At 39.8% G+C, this 21580-nt stretch overlaps 1 protein-coding gene across 3 annotated transcripts in view; it reads right to left on the minus strand.

The window, feature by feature from the left end:
- Positions 1-286: 286 nt before the first annotated feature.
- SFXN2 (sideroflexin 2) overlaps positions 287-21580 on the minus strand; it is a 50317-nt gene continuing 29023 nt past the window's right edge. For 2 of the 3 annotated variants that reach the window (XM_070752826.1, XM_070752825.1), the window contains 6 exons: positions 18222-18282; positions 9426-9492; positions 8058-8107; positions 4209-4258; positions 2284-2331; positions 287-722 (listed from right to left, as the gene is read on the minus strand). In XM_070752826.1, coding sequence (XP_070608927.1) covers positions 623-722; positions 2284-2331; positions 4209-4258; positions 8058-8107; positions 9426-9492; positions 18222-18282 — 376 coding nt within the window. In that variant the 3' untranslated portion in view covers positions 287-622. The remainder of the gene's footprint in view (positions 723-2283; positions 2332-4208; positions 4259-8057; positions 8108-9425; positions 9493-18221; positions 18283-21580) is intronic. The other variant, XM_070752827.1, reaches the window with a different exon arrangement.

Genomic DNA, 21580 nt, shown 5'->3' on the forward strand with positions numbered 1-21580 from the left:
TGTCACCTTAAGCATGATAATATAATCACTAATGCCTTGATTAATAGTGTATTTTAATAATATAGTCTGGTTCAATTAAAAAGTAGAATTTATGATGGGTGAAATAGGATGAACTGATGTTAAAAATTAATTTCTGAATCAAAATGCAGCGCTATGATTTTTTTTTTCTTTCCAAAAGTGGCTCTCCTGAGTTATGTAGAACTTGCTCCTAAGTATCTGTGTATGGAACAACAGGTTCCTTTTTGGATTAGAGACACTTAAGTTACGATCTTCAAAACACTAGGAATACAGTTGAGGAAATATTTTATGCCCCCAAAGGATCAAGGTGGATTTAAGGCTTGAAATAATTCCATTGCTGACTAATTGGCTACAAATGCATTATCATTGCCATAAAGCAGAAAATGACATATTCCAAACCCCAGATGTTTGTCACCATGAAGATGTAGCAGAAAAAAGGACTCAGATTTGCCCAGATTTCTCTCTATACCCAGACACACAAACAAGAAGAAAAGAGGTGGAGTGCTGCTCTTTCTGGAATATTCTGAGCTCTGTTCCTGACAGCACCCTATAAAGGCTTTTGTCCAGGAGGAGTCCATAGGCACCAAGTCCAGGCAGTTCTCACTCACAAACCCTTATTAAAATAGACAAAAGTCACTTTGTTCCCATGTTCAGCTAGAATTCGTTCTCTGAGTTCAGGCTCCAGGTGTGAAAGTGCAATTGAACTAAAAAAAAGAGAGAGAGAGAAAAAAACACATTGTTCCCCTAAGCGCTACAGGCTGTTGATATTGCCCAAAAACAGAGTGTTATTGAGGTGATGTAATATGGCAGAGGAGACAAAATCGATTATGAGCTCTTTTCACAGATAATTGTGGTGTAAGAGGGAGCTGATCATTTTACTTTCAAAACAAGGGCTTCCCTCACTGTTTCCACAACGAAATGAGTGCTGCTGCAATAATCAAGCAAGGTTGAATTGAAATGACAAGACTTGGGAAGTAGGTGCCAATCACTTCTCTTCTTCATACCTGTCTTAGGCCAGCCCTGAGCATGAAAGGCACTGTGCTGCAAGGCCTCTTTTTACAACTGGCCTAGGAATTCAAACACAAACTGAGTCGAATTAACGTGTGAGTCACAGTCACAACTTTTTAGTGGTTGGATTTGGGAAGCAACAGTATAATGCATGTTTTCAAAGTTTATCTTTAAATGAGAATGTGTTTGAGTGGGCAGAAATATTCTACACAAAAGAATGGCTCCCAATATAGAAACATAGAAGACTGACGGCAGAAAAAGACCTCATGGTCCATCTAATCTGCCCTTATACTATTTTCTGTATTTTATCTTAGGATGGATATATGTTTATCCCAGGCATGTTTAAATTCAGTTACTGTGGATTTACCAACCACGTCTGCTGGAAGTTTGTTCCAAGGATCTACTACTCTTTCAGTAAAATAATATTTTCTCATGTTGCTTTTGATCTTTCCCCCAACTAACTTCAGATTGTGTCCCCTTGTTCTTGTGTTCACTTTCCTATTAAAATCACTTCCCTCCTGGACCTTATTTAACGCTTTAACATATTTAAATGTTTCGATCATGCCCCCCCTTTTCCTTCTGTCCTCCAGACCAGTGTTTCCCAACCTTGGCAACTTGAAGATATTTGGACTTCAACTCCCAGAATTCCCCAGCCAGCATTTGCTGGCTGGGGAATTCTGGGAGTTGAAGTCCAGATATCTTCAAGTTGCCAAGGTTGGGAAACAGTGCTCCAGACTATACAGATTGAGTTCATTAAGTCTTTCCTGATACGTTTTATGCTTAAGACCTTCCACCATTTTTGTAGCCCGTCTTTGGACCCGTTCAATTCTGTCAATATGTACAAAGAAGACTCCTGTCACGGGTCAACATAAATAATATCTGTCTAGGAAAGAAGGAATCATTCCTACATTAGATTTTTCAACTTGATGTAGTCCAGAAACATTGGAATGGCCCTCATCATCCAGAGCCAGCGTAGCCATTGTTGAGGGTGATGGGACTGATATCTAAACTAATAACTGCATTGCTCTTTACTGTTAGCCACAAAAACAGCAACATGATGAAAAGTATGTTGTGACAAATAAGTAAGGGTGGAGTTTGCTCACTCAATTCTAAGGATCCCTAATGGATAATTTTATTCCGGGTATGGAGGGCTGGTCCTGCTTCCCCCCACCCCATCCTACGCCTTCCTAGTTCAGATTACATCAAAATTGTATAGGTCAGTTAGGAGGGATAAAAGGGCAGAAAAGAGTTTGGTACCTTCTCTGTGGGAAAAGTGCACAGGCAACTGGGACCATGAACACAAGGCTGCAAGGCAAAGGCAGATTGTTAAAAAGAAAGGCCAACATTTTTTTTTCTCCATAGGGAATCCAGAACTCTGTTCTCATTCCCACATTCAATGTATACATATCTCTTTTCTTTTCCACATATAAATACAGATGTTTATGTTTATTAGATTTGTATGCCGCCCCTCTCCGAAGACTCGGGGTGGCTCACAGCATAACAGTAATACAATACATTACAAATCCAATAATAAAAATTAAATCAATTTAAGAAAGCATTAATAATATAATAAAATCCCTAACATTGCAATCATACACATTCAACCTAATCTATCATACAGTAAGGCTGAGAATATAGAAAAAAAAAAAGGGGGGGGGAGTGGTAATTATCCCCACGCCTGGCGACAAAAGTGGGTCTTCAGCATTTTATGGAAGGCGAGGAGGGTGGGGGCTGTTTGAATCTCTGGAGGCAGTTGATTCCAGAGGGCCAGGGCTGCCACAGAGAAGGCTCTTCCCCTGGGGCCCACCAGACAACATTGTTTGGTCGACGGGACACGGAGAAGGCCAACTCTGTGAGACCTAATCGGCCACTGGGATTTGTGTGGCAGGAGGCCATCTCAGAGATATTCTGGTCCAATGCCATGTAGGGAATAACCAACACTTTGAATTGTGACCGGAAACTGATTGGCAGCCAGTGCAGGCTGCGGAGTGTTGGCGAAACGTGGGCAGATCTTGGAAGCCCCACGATGGCTCTCACAGCTGCGTTCTGCATGATCTGAAGTTTCTGAACACTTTTCAAAGGAAGCCCCATGTAGAGAGCGTTGCAGTAGTCGAACCTCGAGGTGATGAGGGCATGAATGACTGTGAGCAGTGACTCCTGGTCCAAATAGGGCTTCAACTGGTACACCAGGCGAACCTGGGCAAACGCCCTCCTCGCCACAGCTGAAAGATGGTGCTCTAATGTTAGCTGCAAGTTGCAAACCCTCTCTGAGGGGGTCAATAATCCTCCCCCAGGGTAATGGACGGACAGATGGAATTGTCCTTTGGAGGCAAAACCCACAGCCACTCCGTCTTGTCAGGGTTGAGTTTGAGCCTGTTGACACCCATCCAGACCCTCACAGCCTACAGGCACCAGCACATCACTTCCACTGCTTCACTGACTTGCATTTAACTATGGTTGTTTGATCAAGCATTAAGTAATTAATCCATTGCTTCTTAAAAATCCCACATATATTCTAAGCCACAAACATAGTTCTGCCGCACGAATCCCAGAGACCGGTTAGGTCCCACAGAGTCAGTCTTCTTCGGGTCCCGTCAACTAAACAATGTCTGGCGGGACCCAGGGGAAAAGCCTTCTCTGTGGCGGTCCCGACCCTCTGGAACCAGCTTCCCCCGGAGATCAGAATTGCCCCCACCTTCCTTGCCTTTCGTAAGCTCCTCAAAACCCACCTCTATCGTCAGGCTTGGGGGAACTGAACTACCCTTTTCCCCCTAGGCCTATACAATTTATGCATGGTATGTTTGTGTGTATGTTTGGTTTTAATAAGGGTTTTTAAATCATTTTAAACATTAGATTTGTTACATGCCGTTTATTACTGTTGTTAGCCGCCCCGAGTCTACGGAGAGGGGCGGCATACAAATCTAATAAACAAACAAACAAACAAACAAACAAACAAACAAACAAACAAATAGTTTTCAATCCACAATGCTTGAATTCATATTATATTTTAATGCTATGCTGCAAAAAATGTTGTCTTCCTGTACCCTTTATAAACACACACACAAGTACAGTATTCCTTATAAAATGGGTGCCTTTTCATAAAACACCAGGAGTTACAGCTTTGAAGCATTCACTCATAGGACACTGGCTTCTGAAAGTAATACAAGATACATAATACTTACAATCCTCCAACAAGAATAGTTTGCAAGGGAGCATGGAGAACCTGTATTTTCTGCCAAGAAAACCATATGCATGAGAGGATTCCAAGAAAGTCAGAATTCAAACTTTCAATTCCTAGAATTAAGGCTGAGATCACAAAGAGAGCTAACAAACACAAACCTCTCTTTGGGAACCAAGAGCACAAAAAGTTGATTAGATTTTTAAAAATCTACAACAAGCCCCTGCCAGTTTGGGCAGGGATGGGTTGTAGATCATTTTGCTGCTGGTTTGCTCAGGATTTTTTTTTTAATGCCGCCCTTCTCCTTAGACTCAGGGCAGCTTGCAACACGTTAGCAATAGCACTTTTGCATGCAGCAATAAAAAAAATAACCTCTTGTTGTGGTTAGCTCTGGCCCAGCTCTTGCCCCAAGGACTGTGGATGTGGGGGAGACATCCACATGCTGCAGGCCTGTTTTGCTCCCGGTGGAATCTGCTGATGAAGGCTCCTCTGACCAAGAAGACATGAGTGACAGGGAGGAGGAGAGTGTGGCAGACAGCTCAGAAGGAGATCAATTATCTAGCTCCTCCTTGGATTCGGAACAAGAGTTAATGATACAGCCACGCATGCGGAGAGCGATGCATAGGCAGCAACAACCGAGAGATTATTATCAAAGAAAATGGGGCCACCTGTGGTTGGGTGGGGCTGTGGTAATTAGTGAGGCTGCTATAAAGAGCAGCCTGTGGGTTTGGCCATTGTGGAGGATTATCTGATCGTTGTGTTTCGTGCCTGCCTTGCTGACTTTGACCTTTGTGTGCTGATTTTTCCCCCCGCTTTGAAACTAAACCAGAGCAAAGTGTGTGTCACTTTGTGAAAGAAGAAGGACTGTGAATTGCCTCACAGCTACAAGCTAAGTATCACAGAACTGATAAGGGACTTGTACAAATTACCAGTTTGTTTGGAGACGAGTGCTCTTTGCTATACAAAAAGAGTGCTTCGTTTATTTGCATTTTCGGTATAAAGAACATTGTTTTCAATTTTCAAACGTGTGTGTGTCTGAAATTGTATCTGTGCAGTTTCAGGAGGATTCTACCAGAGAGCTCGACAGAACAGCCTCTATACATGCGCAGAAGCAAAATCCAAGATGGTGGCACCCACAGACCGGCATCAACAGAACCGGCTCTGTGCCATCATCACTGATTTACTAATGGTTCTAAAGAACGGGTTAGAACTGATGGGAACCCACCTCTGAGTTTAGGGTTCAGTATCAGCAATATGCTGATATGCTTAAATAATATGTTTCGTCAGTAAGGAGACACTATCAACCTCTTCACCTGGTATCTAGAAACTTTATAACTGAAGTTGATTAAAGACTGAATTCAAGCAAGGGCAGAGTTACTGCCTGTTCACTGAGATACTCTAGCTATTCCACTGCCCCTCAAGGGGTGGCAGTGCCCTTAAAGGGGCAAATCTATGATTTTGGGGTCCTCCTGACTTCATAAACTGATGGAGACTATAATCTATGCAAACTTTGTCCATTTGGGAAACATCACTAAACATCAAGACTAAAGCAATATGGTATACTTGGGGCTTAGAAGACAAGATCTTAATAAGGCCCGAGTCCAGAATGCAGTTACCTGATATTACATTGGTACCTCTACTTAAGAACTTAATTCGTTCCATGACCAGGTTTTTAAGTAGAAAATTTCTTAAGTAGAAGCAATTTTTCCCATAGGAATCAGTGTAAAAGCAAATAATGCATGCAAACCCATTAAGAAAGAAATAAAAGCTCAGAATTTGTGTGGGAGGAGGAGGAAGAAGAAGAGGAGGAGAAGGACAGTCGCTGGCCAGAGCGAAGGGAGCGTTTCTTTTCTCTGGGCGCTGGCAGAGGTTTATTCCCTTCCAAGCGCCCAGAGAAAGGAAAATGCTTTGTTCGCTCTGGACTACCAAAGCCTCCTTAAAAGGCTCCTCTGGCAGCCCAGAAAAGCCCAAGATGTCCTGGATTAAAGGGGGAATGGCAGGAAACTGGCTGGGCCTTTGTGCTGCTCTCAAATTTCCTGGGAAATTTTTCCGGGCTCGGGTTCTTAAGTAGAAAATGGTTCTTAAGAAGAGGCAAAAAAAGCTTGAACACCCGGTTCTTGTCTAGAAAAGGTTTTAAGTAGAGGAGTTCTTAAGTAGAGGTAGCACTGTACTTTGCTCTTACATTACCTGTATTCTCGTTTTTGCAATGACTTCTTATTAGCTCTTGAGTATGCACATCAAAGTGCAGGTCATAAACCGTCCATGGCTCTGCACTAAAGTACCTGCAGGACAATTTCTTTCAGGTGGAATCAAATCACCTAGCTTGTTGGGAATACTCTCTGTTTACTATACAGAGTAGAGCACTGGTGTCAATCCCATCACGTAATGTATTGCTAATGATCGTCCCGCCTTTCTATTTCCTCCAAAGAAGCTTTATTCCAGCCCTAAGTCTTTGCAGGCTTGTTTTCATTCCTACTTCCTCTGAAAAAGGTTTTTTTAAAATAACTAACGCTGTGCTAACAATCTTCCTGGCTTGCTGCATTTTTAAAAATTCCTACTCCCTCTGAAGCAGTTTTTCCTGCCCTAAGTCCTTGCAAACTTGCTTTCATTCTTCCTCCCCCTGAAAAAGGATTTTTCAGCCCTAACCAGGGGATAAAATAATGTACTGAAGCTGAACAGACTAAGGACACTAGCCAGATGAATACCTGGTAAGTAGATTTCCCCTCCTCTATTTTCTTCCCCCAAAGCTAAGGTGCACCTTATACTCTGGTGTGTCTTATACTCAAAAAAATACGGTAGCTTAACCCAACCAATTGTTGGGTTTAACCACTCTACTATATGCTTGCACTGTCTTGCAAACACATCTCTATGGTCAGGTCGCAATTAACTGACCAATGTGTCACCCTTTGACGACCAAAAGGGGCAGGTACTCTGCAGAATATATAAACCTCTGCAGAGTAGATGCTCCTTCCCTTTCTCCTCTTCTGAACTCTTTTGCCTTGATGACCCTTCCTTGTCAACCTCCTGTGTGCTCCTTTGTCCTCGGCTGAGGACACATGTGTGAGATGAAATCCAAAGCCATCCTCACACATGGGACCATCCAGAAGTTATTAATATGGACTGGAATATAAACTTATCTGCCTGCAATTTTGCAATTGCATGAATCAACATAATTGTAAGTAAAGATTGTATTTTTCATCTTTATGAAGGAGTGGTCATTCATTGCTAACAAATGGGATTCTGAACCATGTGTTATTTCTTGCCATGCTAAAGCCGCTGCAAATTAAGCCATCTGAACTCTGCTAATACAAATAATATTAATAATAATCAAAATACCCAACACCAATCACAATATGCCCTATTTTGGTATGCAAGTATAACAAGCTTTTTCTAATATTCTATATAATTTTGAACAGTAGCAACGCTTTTTAGGACTGTCCGTAATGACTTTAAAAAAAAAATCACAATAACAATACATAATGTTGTGTGATTTATTTGTACAATAAACATATAGAATACCTGTGCCATATACATGACCCTGGAGAACTAACAATTTAAAAAGTTTTTAAAAAACAATAAAAGCAATCGAAAAGTAAAAATAATTTACTCCAATTGCTTTGTTTTCTATTGGAGGTTTGCCTTGTATTTCTTGTTTCAGCTGGTAGCAGTAGATTTGCTACCGAATTATGCGCAGATCTTCTATTTCAAGTCTTGAGAAAATGTAATGTATTGCCAAAGTGTGGAATACGTATAGATTATTTAGTTATCTGTATAACTATCTAAAATTTCTTATCTCTTATTATTTAAACAAGAACAAACTACTGTAATTCATTCCATTTCCCGAGCATCTTACCTTCATGAATGGATACTTCTCTAATGCCTCCATGATAACAGGCAACAAAACTAAAAAGAAAAAGGGTTTTATTTTCATTGGATCAACTCGTCCCACATCTCAATTCAGTGATGCAATAGATAAGATGCACTGGACTGCCCCACTACTATCAATTCTGTCAGTTACACACACTTTCTTCCCATGTTCTGGGATAATTCTTAATAATCCTAATGTATCCTTATTTAGGGGAACAAAATGCAACATGTAGACATGTTACTGAAAATCTGATTATTTATTTTATTTAGAAACATAGAAACATAGAAGTCTGACGGCAGAAAAAGACCTCATGGTCCATCTAGTCTGCCCTTATACTATTTTCTGTATTTTATCTTAGGATGGATATATGTTTATCCCAGGCATGTTTAAATTCAGTTACTGTGGATTAATCTACCACATCTGCTGGAAGTTTGTTCCAAGGATCTACTACTCTTTCAGTAAAATAATATTTTCTCATGTTGCTTTTGATCTTTCCCCCAACTAACTTCAGATTGTGTCCCCTTGTTCTTGTGTTCACTTTCCTATTAAAAACACTTCCCTCCTGGACCTTATTTAACCCTTTAATATATTTAAATGTTTCGATCATGTCCCCCCTTTTCCTTCTGTCCTCCAGACTATACAGATTGAGTTCATTAAGTCTTTCCTGATATGTTTTATGTTTAAGACCTTCCACCATTCTTGTAGCCCGTCTTTGGACCCGTTCAATTTTGTCAATATCTTTTTGTAGGTGAGGTCTCCAGAACTGAACACAGTATTCCAAATGTGGTCTCACCAGCATTCTATATAGTGGGATCATATAGTGGGATCATAATCTCCCTCTTCCTGCTTGTTATACCTCTAGCTATGCAGCCAAGCATCCTACTTGCTTTCCCTACCGCCTGACTGCACTGTTTATTAGCTTATTTCCCAAGAAAATAGAACATAATATTGTTCAGTAACTGTTTTGATCTCATCCGTGAATGCTTGTACTGTAACTCATAATAGCATTTTAAAAGGTTTATAAACAAAACAAATACAATACAAAATGCTTACCACACTTGAAGCTAGGTGTTTTAAACAAACTCCCACTCATTTTCTTAATGAATTATGTAAGTATCCTACAGGATTTAGCCATCCATAAACAGAGTTAAAATACTGTAAATGGACTTTTGCTTTAAATGTTTAAATCTGAATCTTAACCAGCTAAATAAACTAATCCTAGAGTTTAGAAATTCTGTCATCATTTTCTATTACGAATTTGTACTGGATACTTATCTTCTGATGCCTACCTCTAAATAAACATGCCAAATTGCCAAATTACAGTCCAACAAAAGAAAAATATTTAGCACTTACTCATGCCAGGAGCAGCCATAACAATGCGGGAAACCACCACCTGAGTGATCCCCTTGATTGCAGCTCTCTAAAACAAATGAACAAACAAACAAACACACAAACAAACAAAAGCACAAACAGCAATCACACAGTATTCATTGCAGAATATCCAGCCTCGGAAGCAGGGCAATGCTGGTGGGACAATCCTAAATGGCAATTTGCCCAAATCCTATTTCAACACTGGACAAAATGCTTATTAGGAAACTTCATTAAACCCAGGAGTATCTCCTGTTTGCCAGGAGCAGTTCAGAAGTATTCAACTGCATTTAAAATTACAACATTTTAAAGACACACATATTTCTGTTTAAAAAGGCACTCAAAGAGTGCCTTTGTAACTAGAATATTTTGATTTTGATCATAGGTACGTGTAAGAAAGGGCAGGCATGATTTTTTTTGGTTAACTTTTAAATTAACAATGCATTCACATAATCCAAAAATAATGGAACAATATGGCATCAGTCCTTTAAATGCAAATATTTCTGTTAACCAGGAGTATTGGTTATTGACCTTTTTCCAAGAAAATATTAAATGTTTAAATATGTATTTTATTTATGATCAAAAGTTTGTTAGCTACATATTATTGTATTAGGAAGAAAATCAAAAGGCAGTAAAATAAAATTCTCAGTTAAACAGTTTTTAACACATTTATTTATTCTGTGTGGATGCCATCCAAGTCCATCTAGTTTCAAACAACTTGCAGAAAATAAAGAATTAAAGCCTAAAACAATAAGCGCCAAACAGCAAAATTTGGCAATTATATTTGGTCTCCAGTCTTCCTTAAAGACAAATCTGCTATTGAAGAGAATCCTTTCTTCATCTGGCTACTAAAGCAATTACCGTATATAAAAGGAATATTATAATAGCTATGCTCCAATCTATACAGTATAGGTAATGCAGCAATAGTCATCTCCATTTCTCCCACCAAGCAAGGCAGAGATGTATTTTGCATAGATGTACAGTGTTCCCTCGATTTTTGCGGGTTCGAACTTCGCGAATAGTCTATACCAGTTTTTTTTAAAAAATTAATTAAAAAATACTTTTTTTCTATACCACGGTTTTTCCCGCCCGATGACGTCATACGTCATCACCAAACTAATAAACTAATAATTTTTGTAAATAAATAACAAAAAAATAATAATAATTGTTAATAAATAATTATGTTTATAAATATCAGGATCACTGTGTCTTATTCAATGGTGAGTAACAGTAATAATGGTGAGTAAATGGTTGTTAAGGGAATGGGAAATGGTAATTTAGGGGTTTAAAGTGTTAAGGGATGGCTTGTGATACTGTCCATAGCCAAAAATGGTGTATTTACTTCCGCATCTCTACTTCCCGGAAATTCGACTTTCGCGGGCGGTCTTGGAACGCATCCCCCGCGAAAATCGAGGGAACACTGTATTTTAAAAACTTTATTGACAACATGGAAATTAGAGCATTAAGCTGGTCCAAAGGAAAAGCTCTTGAGTGTAGCAAATACAAGATACTTAAAAAATAAAAAAATAAAAAATAAATTTTACAAAAATTGTTGAAGTCCAAGGTCTTCCAGATGGATGCCACTACAACAGGTGGGTGTTGTATTCAGATATAAGTTGAAGACAAGTTGTAGTCCTCAACTTACAAAGTTCATTTCGTGACTGTTCAAAGTTATAATGGCACTGGAAAAAATGACTTACAACTATTTTTCACACTTAAAACTGTTGCAGCATCCCCATAGTCATGTGATCAAAATTCACACGCTTGGCAACTGATTCATGTTTATGAAAGCTGCAGTGCCCCAAGTTCAAGCGATCACCTTCTGCAACCTTCTGATAAGCAAAGTCAATAGGGAAATCTGATTCACTTAACAACCAGGTTACTAATCTAACAACTGAATCGATTCATGAAACAACTGTGGCAAGAAAGGCCGTACAATGGGGCAAAACTCACTTAACAAACGTCTCACTTAGAAACAGAAATTTTGCGCCCACTTGTGGTCATAAGTCAAGGACTCCCTGTATTTCTAATTATCAGTTTTGAATACATCTTACATCCGTTCAGCTTTAGTTCTTTCAGTAAGGTCAAATAAGATCAAATATGGGGCTTACAGTTTTCAATATGTAAGGTCCACTTCAATGCTTTTCTTCCAGGACAACAGAAAGCTATCCAAAAGGACTAAAGAGGCAAAGGAACCATAAGTAAAAAATAAACTTTAGCCAGAGTTTTCAACAATGGAGCTGCAGGTAAGTATTTAGAGAGCCTAGCCCAGGTGCCACAGGTGGCATGCAGAGCCATATCTTCTGGCACGCGAGCTGTTGCCCTAGATCAGCTCCAACATGCATGTGGTTACTGGCCAGCTGATTTTTGGCTTGCGTAGAGGCTCTGGGAGGGCGTTTTTGGCTTCCAGAGAGCCTCCAAAGGGATGGGGGAGGGTGCTTTTTCTCTCCCCCAGCTCCAGGAAAGCCTTTGGATCCTGTGGAGGGCAAAACACTAGCCTACTGGGCCCACCAGAAGTTGGGAATCAGGCCGTTTCTGGCCTTCAGAGGGCCTCCAAGAGGTGGGGGGAAGCAGTTTTTGCACCCCCAGGAATTGAATTATGGGTGTGGGCACTTGCGCACGCATGATAGTGCATGCCCACACCACACCCCTTCGGCACCCAAAGAAAAAAAAAGGTTCGCCATCACTGGCCTAGTCTAATTCCAGATTCAATAAAGACTGTCACTCAGAAGACCTCTTACAAATTTAGACTGCTGTTTCTGGAAGCTTGGAATTTTATAATTACAAACCTTCAAGCCAAATGGAAACCTACACTAAAAATATTTATAGTGAGACAAATATAGTTACCATCTCTGTTCCCAGCGAAATGTGGATTCTAAACGGTGTTCAGAGATGTCATTATCTTTCCAATAATATCTACATCTTGGAAATGTCTCTCGAAAGATCACTCACTGCCTTTGTTTTGGGACAAAGGAGGATCGGTCTTTACAATATGAGCCAAGAGCTTAAAGGAAGGGGGTTTAAACCTACTGTCCGACAAAGACCAGATGCCTCATCTGCAGTTACAGCTGAAATAGATTTATTTGCAGCTTGGAAGATGGAGTTTTAATTTGTCAAAGGTTTGAACTAGAGAATAGATATAAATGTGGACAAACAGGGAAACTAGGATACAATTTACTTTTTGAACTGAAATCTAAAATAACCATATTTAATCTGTACTAAGGTGTTTCCATGCGGCCTTAAAATTAGGAGTTGTTGACTTTTTATCTATTCTATAGAAGAGGCTATCACAGTGGTTCTCAACCTGGGGGTCAGGACCTCTTGGGGGGGGAGCGAATGACCGTTTCACCGGGGTCGCCTAAGACCATAGGAAAAGACAAATTTCCCATGGCGTTAGGAACTAACGCTTCTATTCTGGAACCTTGGAACATATTTTTACAATCCGATCAACCAGGAGTTTACAGTGGGGGTGTCCCTCTGACCTTCCTGCCAATCCGTTTAAAGCTCTGTTGGGAGAACTGGCACTGGACTTATGGTTGGGGGTCACCACAACACGAGGAACTGTATTAAGGGGTCGTGGCATTAGAAAGGTTGAGAACCACTGGGCTATCAGCTTTATCCAGAGCTCTGTATACAAGGATTGAATCAAATGCTACATATAAATGAATAAAAGCAGCATGAAGATACTTCGTGGACAGTTGATTTTTAACTAATTAGTACAAAATAATACGATCAAGATTTAATTATCCCCACCATAAACCAAGAAACAGTTCAGATTTCATCAAACACCTCATAATGACTATTGTAACGATCGAAACCAAGGTAACATCTCAGAAGGGTCATTTTAATCCTGTGTTTTATTTCTATCAGTGGCCATTATGGGATTCAAACCATGTTTCCCTGAAAATAAGACCCCTATCTTATATTTTTTGAACCCTGAAATAAGCATTTAGCCTTATTGCCATGTATTCAAATGCCCGATTGGGTTTATTATCAGGGGATATCTTATTTTGGGGGAAAACAGGTACAATCACTATACTCCTAATTGGTGGGCATCAGTATGGTGACTTGAAAGGTAGAAATTAATATATATATATTTAAATGTTAAGTTTGCACAAAATAGCATAAGCCTGCTTGAAGCTAAACTAGATTTGTCTGCAACGTAGCTTCTGCTCTGGCAATCTCACACTATTTACCGGAGCTTACAAAACTTTCGCCAGACCCATCCTAGAATATAGCTCATCTGTCCAAAGATACTTCACTAGAAGAACCCTTCACTCCTCCACCCGAAACAGAATACCCTATGAAACTAGACTCACTATCCTGGGTCTAGAAAACTTACAACTACGACACCTTAAACATGATCTAAGTCAGGGGTCGGGAACCTATGGCTCGCGAGCCAGATATGGCTCTTTTGATGGCCGTATCTGGCTCGCAGACAGGGCTCCTAGCACTGAGCTCCCGCTCGCAGCTGTCCCCTGGCTCCTGCTCGATGCCACGGTTTTTGGCGCTGTCCTGCTGGGCCCCAAAGACGGAAGGCAGGAAGAAGGAGAGCTCCATTCTTCTCGCCTTTTTCCCGCCTTCCGTCTTTGGGGCACAGCAGGACAGCGCCGAAAACCGCGGCATCGAGCAGAAGCCGGGGGACAGCTGCGAGCGGGAGCCCCAGGAGGGAAGTACCGGCAGCGCCCCGCCCAGCTGAAGCTGCACTGGCGTCGGCGGCAAATGTCCTTTGTGGCCTGGTGGGAGGGGGGGGGATGCAGCGGCCGCAGGCAGTCGCAGGGAGATGGCGGCGGCGAGAGGGAGCTCCAGCTGGGCTGGGGGTTCGGGGGGGCCATGAACGCCGCCCGGAGCCAATGGCTTCTTTTGGGCTTACTTGAATTCCTGCTGCTGGTAAGCGCGCGCGGGTGGCCGGGTGGGAAGGGCGAGGCGCGAGGGGGAGGCAAGTGGAGAAGCGGAGAGAGAGAGAAGTGGACCAAAAGAAAGAAAAGGGAAAGAGAGGGAGGGAAAGAGAAATGGAGAGGAAGGAAGGAGGGAGGGAGGGGAGGGAGGGAGAGAAGGAAGGAAGAGAAAGGAGGGTAGAAAGAGAGGGAGAGAGAGAGGAGAGAGAAAGGAAGAGGAGAGATAGAAAGGAAGAGAGAGAAAGAAAGAGGGATAGAAAGAGAGAGAGAGTGAGAGATGCTCAGTGAGCCTTTCTTTGAAGTTGCCTTTCTTTCTTTCTTTCTCTCTTTCTCTCTTGCTCTTTCATTCTTTTTTCTTTCTCTTGCTTTCTTTCTTTCTCTTTCTTTCTCTCCTTCCTTCCCTCCTTCCATTTCTTTCATTCCCCCTCTCTATTTTTATTTCTCTTTCATTCTTTCTTTCTCTTGCTTTCTTTCTTTCTTGCTCTTTTTCTTTCTCTCTTTTACCTTCCCTTCCTCTATTTCTTCTTTTCTTTCTCCTTCCTACCTTCTTCCCTCCCTCCCTTCCTTCAGTCCTTCCTCTCTTACTCTCCCCTTTCATAAGTTTCCTTGCTTCCTTCCTCTGTTCCTGTCCCTTCCCCCTTTCTTTCTTTCTTTCTTTCCTTTCTTCCTTCCCTCCCTCCATTTCTTGCTTTCCTTCTCCTTCCTCCCTTGTTTCCTCCCTCATTCCCTTCTTTCACTCCTTCTTCTCTTACTCTCCCCTTTCACACCTTTCCTTGCTTTCTTTGCACCCTTCCTCTGTTCCTGTCCCTTCCCTCTTTCCTTCCTTCCTTCCCACCCTCCGTCCATTCATTCACCCATTCCTCTCTTGATCGCCCCTTTTACCATTCCTTCCTTCCTTCCGATGTGGGCCTGGGCCAGCAGAGTAGTTTGCTTTTGCACCCCGTCTCGAGCTCCCTTGGTGCCAACCCGGCCCTCCCCACTTCAGAGAGAAGGGGGAGAAAGAGAGAGAGAGAAAGAGAAAGAGAGAGATAAAAAGAGAAAGATAGAGGGAGGGAGAGAAAGAGATAGAAAGAGACAAAGAGAGGGGGAGAGAAAGAGAGAGAGAAAGAAAGAGAGAAAGGGAGATACGTACGGCTCTCGCGGAATTATATTTCAAAATATGTGGCGTTTACGGCTCTCTTAGCCAAAAAGGTTCCTGACCCCTGATCTAAGTATTGCCCACAAGATCATATGCTGCAACGTCCTGCCTGCAAACAATTACATCAGCTTCAACCACAACAAGACAAGAGCACACAACAGATACAAGCTTAATATTAACCGTTCCAAATTGGACTGTAAAAAATATGACTTTAGTAATCGAGTTGTCGAAGCATGGAATTCATTACCGGACTCCGTAGTACCTTCCCCTAACCCACAACATTTTACCCTCAGACTATCCACAGTTGACCTCTCCAGATTCCTAAGAGGTCAGTAAGGGGCGTACATAAGTGCACTAGCGTGCCTCCTGTCCTATTGTCTCTCTATCTCATATATCATATCTACTATTCTTCTATTCTATTCTTCTTATACTACTCTCATAATATCCTTCTATTCTCTAATTGATATATTCTATTCCTAAATTTTCACTTCTATTCTTTCTCTAATATATTTTACTCGAGTATAACCTCTATAACCTTTGCTGTGTATTATTGTGCATTGGACAAAATAAATAAATAAATAAATAAATAAAAATAAATAAATAAACTGTGAAATCTGGGCCAAAGATACCAAAACAAATAGTGTCATGTCCTTAAGAGCCATGGTGATGCATTGATTAGAGTGCAGTACTGAAAGCTACTTCTGCTGATTGTCGACTGTCAGCAGTTTGATTCTCACTGGCTTAAGGTTGATTCAGCCCTCCATCCTTCCGAGGTCAGTAAAATGAGGAGCCAGATTGTTGGGGACAATATGCTGACTCTGTAAACCTCTTAGAGAGAGTTATAAAGCACTCTGAAGCGTCATAACTCTTAAGTGACATTGCTATTATCGCTACAGGAAAGCTTCATGTGGCATAGGCTGGTAACATAATCTACAACTTGTATATTTTACTAAAAACATCAGTTCACCCAGAGGCTTGTTAAGTGGCTGAAGTTAATATCCATAGGGCCTTTTGTTAACTGTTACTTGAAATGCAAGAGAAATAAATAGCAGGGTGTGACTTAAAAATAACAGAAAAAAATGTGTGTCTATAAAAGCAAGAAAAGAAGGAATATTGTTAAATCTGGTACTCCTCTATTGGTTTCCATCACTGTGACTTTTTCTTTTCTACTCTAAAATCTTGAAGCATCTCTACCTTTAATCATCACTAATTCGGGTCCATTATCCTAAATTATCTGACAACTGATTGGTCCACACAAGAAATCTGGCTTTTCTCCTTATATGCACGGAACTGACTTTCTAGAAGTAATCATGGCACATTCTTTAATTAAAACCAGTATTTGATTATAAAACAATATTACAAAATAAAATACCAAAACAACCAGAATGTATTTTAGAAGAAGCGAAAAAGCCAGGGTTTGATAGTCCTGCTTTTATATCAGTGGTTGTCACCATCAATTCTATTTTTGAATAATGCTTTTAATTATGGTAATAGTAATAAACTATGATAATAATCTGTCACCAACTTTTATTTGCCATAATTTACCAATTTAAATGAGTTACCAACTTTTATTTTACCATAATTTTAATCTAAGCATAGTTCTGCTTTATGGACAGAAGAATGGCAAGAAGTATAACAACAAATAGACTACTTCATAACATCATTAGCAATTTTGGTCTTTCTAAGAGTTCTACTTTCAATAACTAAAAAAAACATAAATAAGCTAACAATTTTGCATTATGAATCACACATCTTACCCTGTTTTATCCCTGCCTCCACTTTCTCTGTTATCTCCCTTGTGTCAAATTTTATATTGTAAATTCCTGTCAGCAGGAACCTGTCCTCTGGTTATCGGTAAAATGCCATGAAAACTGATGCCACTGTATAAATAAACAATAAATAATAATACTAGATATAACTTCTCTAAAATAGGGTGCACAGAAGGTTATGTACTAAAGGTTAATAACTTCCAATATATAGAGAGATGTGTTACTTGGAATACTGGTAACAAAGTAGAATATTAAAGCATCTCAAAGAACATTAACAAATCTACAAAGCATACGAAATTTGCCTTTTTGAATGGTAGCAGAGGTAATAATTTTCTTTGTCAAAGGGATATAATGAAGAACTCTCAAAATTTTGTTTGAGGAAGTAGCACAAGCTAATGGTAAATATTCACCACACATAGTCAAGATTCTTCAAGAATGCCAAAAGTTCATTATTATCTTTTTTACTACCTAAGGAATGTCCAAATCTCTGAACTTCCAGAAAATCTTAGCCAGAATACCCATTCTGAAAATTCTGGAATTTAAACAGACATATCTGTATGCTGCTGAGATTGGGAACATGACTCTTAGTGTAATCTCGCATACCTTAATCACAATTCTTAGCATTCTCACTAAGTGGGAATTCTGGGAGTTATTAAAAATACATCTGGAAGGGAATTATGCCGAAGAAGTATACATGGGAAAGCTCAACAAGCTGCTCTCTATTTAAGAATTGTTGATCTTGCCATCTTTATCTGAAATAATCATCATGTGAATTTGTGGGAGACCAAAAAACAAGACACCTTCCCCCCAATTCAACAGCTAACACTTGCTGTGATTTGATGTATCAGCATATAAGGCTCTCCTTAGGCAGTCAGGCATATACTATCGAGAAGGTGACTCTAAATGTTCTTGTTTATAAAAAGAATAATAATAAACCAATTCCTGGATCTCAAATCCCCAAGATAACAGTACTTACCCTGGACTTTCCCAAAGTATTGTCATTTTCATCTGTCACTGTGATCCCATTAATGAGTTCCCTAATGCAGACACAAACATATGACTTTAGACATTAAGATCAACCAGCTAGATATTGTGGAGTTTTTTTGTACTATTAATTTTTGTACTATTGAAAAGTGTTCGGAAACTTCAGATCGTGCAGAATGCAGCTGCGAGAGCAATCATGGCCTTTCCCAAAAATGCCCATATAACACCAACACTCCGCAGTCTGCATTGGTTGCCAATCAGTTTCCGGTCACAATTCAAAGTGTTGGTTATAACCTATAAAGCCCTTCATGGCACCGGACCAGATAATCTCAGGGACCGCCTTCAGCTGCACGAATCCCAGCGACCAGTTAGGTCCCACAGAGTTGGCCTTCTCCAGGTCCCGTCAACTAAACAATGTCGTTTGGCGGGGCCCAGGGGAAGAGCCTTCTCTGTGGCGGCCCCGGCCCTCTGGAACCAACTCCCCCCGGAGATTAGAATTGCCCCCACCCTCCTCGCCTTTCGTAAGCTCCTTAAAACCCACCTCTGCCATCTGGCATGGGGGAACTGAGATACTCTTTCCCCCTAGGCCTTTACAATTTATGCATGGTATGTTTGCTTGTATGTATGACTAGTTTTACAATAAGGGTTTTTTAGTTGTTTTAGTATTGGATTTACATGCTGGTTTTTATTGTTGTTGTTAGCCGCCTTGAGTCTACGGAGAGGGGCGGCATACAAATCCAACAAATAAATAGATAAATAAATAAATGAATGAATGAATGAATAAATACATAAATAATGAAGCATACTAAATGCAAACACTCCTTTTCAATCCAGTACAACTCATCTATGAGATGAAGAGGGCTGGGAAAGAATGGCTTGTCCTAAGTTAAGCAGCTGCCTTCTAAACAGACTAAGTAAAAAAAAAATATTTGCAGGATTTCAAAGCTCCATCTGCCTAAGAACAATTACATTGCAAGAAAAGTCCACACAGTTGAGTTACTGAGAATGTGAAACCAATGATGGTACACTGCTGCCTCCTAGAGGTCCGTATTCCTAATTATTACCAAAAATTCTGAGGATTTATTTATTCAGGAACTCCAAATAGTAATTTTAATGTCCAAATAAAAACTGGGTAAAATGAAGGCAACAAATTGTGTTTTTTAAAAGTATCCATCAATATAAGTCCATCATGGGATTTTTTTCAACTGAGACATAAACTGTTTATGAATGATCTTAAACCAGAGCAAGCTAGTAAAAATGTGTTTTTCTATATCCTTTTTCCATTTTCCAAATGCTCTACAATCCCACCCTGTATGGTCCATGGTTGTCCCATGGATGCCTGTTGTAAACACTTATTAATTAATTAATTAATTAATTAATTAATTAATTAATTGTATGACGCCCCTCTCCGTAGACTCGGGGTGGCTCACAGCACAATAAAACAGTTCATAACAAATCTAATAATTTACAATTTAAAATATTTTAAAAGCCCCATTATTAAACAGACATACGTACAAACATACCATACATAAATTGTATAGGCCCGGAGGAGATATCTCAGTTCCCCCATGCCTGACGACAAAGGTGGGTTATAGCTGGCCCACAAGTTCAAATAGCTAATTAGTGGAGTGCCAAAATTGCACTGCTATAACACTCAAACCCATTCTAGTCTCACTGGGCTTGTTCTGTATTAGCGTCATGATTAATCTCATGGTTACTGTCTGATTAGTCATTCTACAGTAAAGTCCAATATGGGACACACTATGATGGCATGGAGTTTTTAATAAAGATGCTAATATAGTTAGTCAGTTGTGGGGGAAAAGCACCAAGATTTGGTAAGATTTCCTGCCAGTCAAAAAACAGGCCAAGCTGTAACCCCAAGAATAACAGCATCTCCCAACCTGGGAAAGACAGGTTTTATAATGTGAAATTTTGGCTAGCTGAGATGTAAGAGAAGCTGCTGGGTAAGGACGTAAGTATGGAGATTAGAACTGCCCCTACTCTCCCTGCCTTCCGTAAACTCCTTAAAACCCACCTTTGCCGTCAGGCATGGAGGAACTGAAACACCTCCCCCCGGGCATGTACAATTTATGCATGGTATGTTTGTGTGTGTGTTTGTTAGTAAATGGGGTTCTTTTTAAACTTTTTTAAATATTTTAAATTTATTTGGATTTGTTACGATTTGTTGTATCTTGCTGTGAGCCGCCCCGAGTCCGCGGAAAGGGGCGGCATACAAATCTAAATAATAAATAAATAAATGGGAACCTATTAAGGAAGTGCTTTGAGAAATATTCTTCAATATTGATCAATTACCAACTTTACAACTACGGTACTTAATATTTAAATAATCTACATCTGGTCAAATGGCTGCAATTTTAAACAGAAGATTTAGAAAGTATCATGTTGCTTTCATAATATCGAACTGTAAGGTTTTTATATGGGACTTTGTGCTTCCTTCATTATGTTTTCTGGACAGGTTAATAGGGACATCTCTATGCTATGTTTTATTATGTCTAATTAAAAAAAAAAAAAATCTGAATATGCAGACTAATCTTCAATTATTTTCTCTCTTTTTTGGTTTTTCAATAAAAATGTATTAAATTTTAAAAAAAATATTTTATTAGTTAAAATCAAAGTAAACAAGCCTTGTATTTACAAATGTGCATATGAATCAAAGAAAACAACATGGCTACAACAAACAAAGAAAGGGAAGAAAGAAAAAGAAAAGAAAAGAAAAAGTACAAAAACATACAAAAATTCACTTGGTTAAAAATAGGAGAGAAAGCTCCCTTTCTCTCTTGGCTATCAAGTTCTTATTTATTTTCCTTTTTCAAAGAATATTTCATGCAGTTATTCATATCGTTTAGCATTGTTACATTCTCATTTTTGGTGTATTATAGATCTATCACTTTAATAATACATTAAACATTTTCTCTCTTACCGTATTAACTGTTCCTGATTGTACACAAAATGAAAAGGCAGTTATGGAGAAAAGCATCATTTAATTAACCTTTTCTATATCAAGTTATAAAAAGATAGGTGACAATTGAATCTAGCAGAATAGATTTTTCCATCTGTCCCCAAATCACTCGTGCCCTAATTATCAAAGTGACCCAGTGTTTATCTTATCTTACAGATTATGCAAGAGGCAAAAACTGGATCGCAGCCAGTTCCCTACAAATACTCCTAAAGCCATTGGCTAGGTTACTGTGATGTCATGGAATTTTTAATAAATTGCAGCTGCACGGGTAAGGATGACATCAACAAAATGTTGACAGTGCAGCAGCTTCTGTAAGCCAAAGGTCATCAGGCTGGGAGCAAATTATCATAAGTTAGCCAGGGCAAGAACAA

Source organism: Erythrolamprus reginae, chromosome 5, assembly GCF_031021105.1.
Source record: "Erythrolamprus reginae isolate rEryReg1 chromosome 5, rEryReg1.hap1, whole genome shotgun sequence".
NCBI lineage: Eukaryota > Metazoa > Chordata > Lepidosauria > Squamata > Dipsadidae > Erythrolamprus > Erythrolamprus reginae.